The following is a 6170-nucleotide window of genomic DNA, read 5'->3' on the forward strand; positions in this document are numbered from 1 at the left end:
AAGCTTCCCAGCCAAAGAACAGACCTGCATCGTACCAAGGCGAATCGCCTCTTTTTTTCTTCCGCAGGTCGGGGAAAGCAAATATACCCAGCACTTTTTAAGCGGCGGAGATGACAAAAGACAAGACAAGACATTCTGTTCCACACTGCACCACAGGCACCCATAGAACGCGTCCTTCCGGCGGCAGACGAGGGGCGGGGACAGGCGGGGACGGGCTCCATCCCGTGCCCGGGGCTCTCCCGGCGGAAGCGGTGGCGCGGGGCGGGGAGCCATGGCGGCCATGGTGATGGAGCAACGTGAGTTGGGGCGGCTCTCGGCACTCGCCGTGTACCGCCGGATGGCGGGGACCGGGCGGATGGAGCGGCGCCGCCGCGGGGCCCCGCTGCCCGCGGGTCGCAAGCGGGCCAAGGCCCGCCCGAGGCGCGGCCGGGCGGGAGGCGGCGGATCGGAGCCGGAGGCGCCGCCGCCCGCGGCGCCCCCGAGCCGCGTGGAGCTCCCCGAGGAGGCCCCCGTGGAGCTTCCCGAGGAGGCCCCCGTGGAGCTCCCCGTGGAGGCCCCGTGGAGCTTCCCGAGGAGGCCCCGTGAGATCCCGTGGAGTCCCGTGGTGGTCCCCGTAGAGGCCCCCGTGGAGGCCCCCGTGGATCCTCGGCCCGAGGCGACGGACGCCGGGCCTGACGCGAAACCGCGTGGTGGCCCCAAGGCGATGCCCTGCGGCCCGCGGCCGGCCGGGAAGGACGGCGGCGGTGTGTCGGGGCTGCTGCGGCGGCTGGCGCTGCTGGAGGACAGCCGGCAGCGGGCCGCCGAGCTCTTCCGCTGGCTGCTGGCCCCGGTGGCGCCGGCGGAGTTCCTGGGGCGGCACTGGGAACGGGCGCCGCTGCTGCTGCGGCGGGGCGACCCCGGCTACTACGCGGGGCTCTTCTCCACGGCCGACTTCGACGCCGCCTTGCGAGGAGGAGAGGTTCACTTCGGCACCCACCTGGATGTGACCAGCTATGCCGAGGGAGTGCGGGAGACGCACAACCCCTCCGGCAGAGCCCTGCCCGCTGTCGTGTGGGACTTCTACCAGAACGGCTGCTCCCTGCGCCTCCTCTGCCCGCAGGCCTTCTCCCCTACCGTCTGGCACTTCCTCTCCATCCTGCAGGAGCAGTTTGGCAGCATGGCAGGGGCGAACACCTACCTCACGCCCCCGGGTACGCAGGGCTTTGCCCCCCACTATGATGACATCGAGGCCTTCGTGCTGCAGCTGGAGGGGAAGAAGCACTGGCGTGTCTACAGGCCCCGAACAGATGCTGAGGTGCTGCCTCAGTTCTCCAGCGCAAACCTCACACAGGCTGAACTCGGTGAGCCTGTGCTGGAGACTGTGCTGGAGGCTGGAGACCTGCTGTACTTCCCCCGTGGCTTTATTCACCAGGGTGATTGTCTCCCTGATGCACATTCACTCCACATCACTGTGTCTTCCTACCAGAGAAATTCCTGGGGGGACTTTTTGGAGAAGCTCCTCCCAGCTGCCCTGCAGATGGCCCTGGAGGAAGATGTGGAGTACCGACGGGGGCTTCCCATGGACTACCTGCAGTATATGGGGGTCGCTAACTCTGACACAGTCAATGCTCGGCGAACGGCCTTTGTGGAGAAGGTGCAGAGCCTGATAAAGAAACTTGTTGACTATGCACCCATCGATGCTGCTGTGGATCAGAGAGCCAAGTCGTTTCTTCATGACTGTCTCCCTCCAGTGCTCACGCAAAGTGAAAAGGCACAGAGTGTCTATGGCTTCCCGGCCCGGTGGCAAGATGGAGGCCCCTGCAACGTTGATATCCTGATAACAAAAGACACCGAAGTACGCCTGCTCCGTCATGGCATTGTTAGACTGTGTAATGAAGAGGCAGGTGTGATGCTGTACTACACTACAGAAAACTCAAGAGTGTATCATAAGGAAGAACCCAAGTTTCTTGAGCTAGATCCTGAATATACAGACAGTATAGAATTTCTTCTGTCTTCCTATCCAAATCATATAAGTGTGGCTAACCTTCCATGTGAAACCTTGGAGGAAAAGATTTCTCTAGCTACACTTCTGTTTGAGAAAGGTATTCTGACTACAAAGAAGCCTCTGGCAAAAATCTAACCCTTATTTTTTCACAAAATAAAAGTACACTTGTTTAGAAAATGTTCTGTCTTGGTCTTGCCTTTTGTCTGCTAGATATGAATCAGCAGTTCAGGTCTCTGCATCTCATCTGGGGATAGAAGGTCTATGTCGTGGGTAGAGAAATCAAATGTTCTGAATAAAATAAGTATTTGCTCTAGGAGCAATTCTGCATGGCTAAGTGCCTAGAAAAGAGAATTTGTTATCTTCTTTTCACCAGCCATGTTATTACACCCTAGGTAACTTCAGGGAGGTTGTGAACTTTCTTGTAGTCATCGTCATGTTTTCAGAGTATTTTTAAGCAGTCTGCTCAGCTGCATGCAGGAAATACTGTTCATAGGCATATTTGGTAATGGTCACCATTCTGTGTGCCTTTGCTGGGCTATCCTGCATATATGGTGTGGCTTTCAGGTCCATGCTGTGTTGTAAAGATCCCTTGGTCACACATTTACACTTCCTAGAAGAGGAGCCTGTATGCAGCTCCCACTCAGTTTGGGCAATCACACCCACCTATGTGGCCCTGCCCCTACTGAATGATGCAGTAAGATTTTCTCAGGCAAACATGATCTGTTGCGTTTGAAATGCTTCAGGTTCGCTTGCTTCCTTTTCAATCCAGTAATACAAATAAAATATCTTCCCCCCCCCGGTTCCCCACAGCAGCCTTTAGCAATGAAATTATTGGTCCTTTCAAGGCAAGTGGGGTGCCTTCCAATATGTTTGGGGATTTTTTGTGCTGGGTGAAAAAGTTCCATTTTAGGACCACATGAATATGTGCCTGGCTGTGAGGTCAGTCCCCATAAATACTGGCAAACCTCTGAAACATTTTTCCACAATGCTATTTTATCACAGCAGTCAGCAGGTGAGAGATAATTCTGTCTTTAAACTTTATACTCATAGTGGTCCATTATGATCCCAGTAAGAAAAGCATATTTTGTAAGGTATCTAAAAATGCCATGTATTACAGCTAACACTAATCTTACATCCCTTTAGATGCTGAGAACCCCAAGCAAAGAAGCGTTTCCCCATGTCATGCAGACGTAGTTCATAGCAGAGATTGTCTCTGTTTTGAGGAGAAAAGAAGAAAACCCCACAACTTTGTCAAAGTTGTAAAGCTTGGTATGTTTATTACAGCGCTGGATGCATGTGGAGATTGCTCTCCTCAAAAAAAGCATGCGTGCCTCTGAGAACTTCAGGTCTCTTTTTATCTCTCTCTCAAATACATATGCATACAATTTCACAATAGGTTCATTTTTATGGGTTTCTTGTGACATTTACCGCTAGTTCCCTTTTATCAGAAGGAATTCCGAGGTCAGGTTGACCTGCCCTTACAGCAGTCCCTGTCACTCTCTGTCATCTTCTGTCTCCCCCCCTTTATCTCTGTCCTTCGCTGAAGTAACTTCACTGAGCTTAGGCCTTGCAGTCTGGCTAAATAACTACGATTTCTAACCACAGACTCAACTCAAAAATGTACATTTCCTCTAAATTAAAATGGATTTCTATCCTGGAAAATTTTCACTTTGCTTCATCTCCTTTCAGTCTTTCAAGGTATTGTAAGATTCTTGAATAAGGAAACAGCTCTTTGTAGCATATCTACAGTCAAAGAGAAACAATGTTTGCAAGGGAATATCTTTCTGCACTGTTCAATAAGGGCAGGGCCACATAAGCTGTGTTACCTCAGGTCCTGGGTGGGAGCTGCCTGTGGTCTCAGTAAGGAAGAGCTGGCTGAGTTTCCTGCAGGGCTTGGGTTCTGTGCAGGGCAGCACAGGCCTGAAGGCGCCGTTGTACAGGCAGCGCAGCACAGGCACCAAAGGCACGGGGCAGTGTCGTGTCCTCCAGAGGTCATAACACCGTGGCTATTGGAGGGGAATGTTCTGCATGCTGTAAGGCAAGGACCATGCTGATGGTCCCTTCATGGGCTTCCAAGCAGTGCAGAAACACAAATGAAGGTACAGGGAACATATCCACCAATTTTTCCAAGCGAAGCTGAGCAGGACAGGAGAATTTTGAGAGAGCAAGCATTTCTTTGCTCTCATAATCAGACCCTTGGGGCACAGGAACAGCATCTTTTTGAAGGACACAAGGACCATTGAGTTTCACAACATCCATATGGGGCACAAAAAGTGGGGAGGGGAGTCGGCAGTCCCACACATGCCTGTCACTTTGCCACTTTCGAGAAAGATACAGAAATACTCATCTGGTTTAGCTAGCACCTGCCAGAATGCTCACCTAGGAAAGGGGAAGAATCAACAGATATGCACTGGTACTATTCAGAGCATGGGTACTATTCAGATACCACAATCTCAGAGTGACTAAGAAGAGAAGACACCTGCATTGTGGAGAGGAGACACCTGCATTTTTTGAAGAAGCTCTCATGAATTGTCACCACATGCCCATATGTGAACCGTTAGTCTAAAAAATATAAAGAGAAAAGACTTTACTGGTAGCCAGCTGTGGGAGGTTGACCTTGGCTGGGTGCTGGATATCTGCCAAGCCACTCTTTCAATCCTCTTTAGCAACAGGAGAGGTGGAGAAACTAAGAGAAACCCTACAGGTCAAGATAAGGACAGGGAATAATTCATCAATATTTTGACCAACATCACCGGCAAAACAGACTTGACTTGGAGAAGAATAATTTAATTTATTGCCAGTAAATAACAGAGTAGAAAGAGAGATATAAAAAGAAAATTAAAACCACCTTTTCCTCATCTTTAAGCAGCACTAGGTACATCTCTGAGATGGCTGAAACTGTCTCTGTCAAATATGGGGGAACCTTGATCTCCTCTTACAGCCTCCCACTACCAAAGCATTTCCACATTAGCTCTAAATAATCTTATTTTTCTCTTGCAACCAGAGTTCAAATAGTGTCATTGTGCTTGTTCTCTCTTGGCTATCATAAAAGAATGTTTTACATAAAATAGAAAAAAAAATTATGTAGGAGATGCCTGTCCTTTGTTCAAAAGAAAAAGTAAATGCTGCTGTCACATTCTTTGTGTGGTTTTGCAAACTCTCAGCATTGGACAATCTTCCCCTCCATTAATCTTTTCAGCTGAGCACTGATGAGCATTTCCTCCTATCTCCCAGGTGAAGGGTCCAGGGGTTGGCCTGCTTGGTTTCTCCAAAGGAGCCGAAGTGTCCCTTGCCATGGCTGCCTTCCTGAAGAACATCTTGGCTGTTGCTTCCCTCAATGCCCCTGTTGCTGTTACAGCGATTCCTCTCTCTTACAAAGATAAAATCATCCCCACTGTGGCCTTAGATGAACACAAAGCCAAGGCCACCAATTCCACATTTTTTGACTATTCTTATGTCATGGATGATCCCTTTCAGGCCCCTGGCAACCAAAGCCGGATCCCACTAGAGAAAGGTGAGGCACAGCTTCTATTCATGGTGGGCCAAGATGACTGTGTTGTCAAAAGTGAGTATCATGCTACTGAAGTCTGCAAGCTTCTGCAAGCTCAAGGGAAGAAAAATTTTCAGATTCTCTCCTACCCTGGAACAGGGCACTGCATAGACCCACCCTTTTTCCCTTTGTACCACATAGGAAGTCACCCTGTTTTTCACAAGCGAGCAGCCCTGGGTGGGGAGCTCAGGGCTTATTCTAAAGCTCAGGTTCATGCTTGGTCACAGATCCAGGCATTTTTCAAAAAGTATTTAATTGTTAACTAATGTGCAACAAATAATGTGCAAGTAACACACCATTTTGAACAACCAGATCTGATAAATTCTGCTACATTTATCAGGTCAAACCTTTGTCACAGCTGTACCAGTAAAACTGCAGTATCTTTCATACCTTTGCACATCCATAACACAGAAAATAAATGGGCTTGCCTTTTCTGTCCCCCTCTCAACCTTTTTGCTCAAGTGTCCAGAAAAGGAATGGTGGTTTTTGCATTAGTCTTTGATGAAACAGGTCATGTGCAAAATGCACAGTTATGTTTCTTGGGTGGTTTCTATTCCTCTAATACTTGACAGTCCTTTCCATGTCACCGTGGTCTCTACATGAATATGCTATCCTCAGGTCATACTAATTGTCTCT

General features: G+C 49.7%; 1 protein-coding gene across 1 annotated transcript; it reads left to right on the top strand.

Moving 5' to 3' along the window:
- The first annotated feature begins 264 nt into the window (after window positions 1-264).
- Window positions 265-2161, top strand: RIOX1 (ribosomal oxygenase 1). Its single transcript, XM_064714388.1, has one exon. The coding sequence runs from the start codon at window positions 272-274 to the stop codon at window positions 2117-2119; it is 1848 nt and encodes a 615-aa protein (XP_064570458.1). The 5' UTR covers window positions 265-271; the 3' UTR covers window positions 2120-2161.
- The last annotated feature ends 4009 nt before the right edge of the window (window positions 2162-6170 follow it).

This window comes from Zonotrichia leucophrys, chromosome 5 (assembly GCF_028769735.1).
Source record: "Zonotrichia leucophrys gambelii isolate GWCS_2022_RI chromosome 5, RI_Zleu_2.0, whole genome shotgun sequence".
NCBI lineage: Eukaryota > Metazoa > Chordata > Aves > Passeriformes > Passerellidae > Zonotrichia > Zonotrichia leucophrys.

Coding starts and splice junctions, on each gene's coding strand:
- RIOX1 (XM_064714388.1), top strand. CDS start 272: ATGGCGGCCATGGTGATGGAGCAACGTGAGTTGGGGCGGCTCTCGGCA.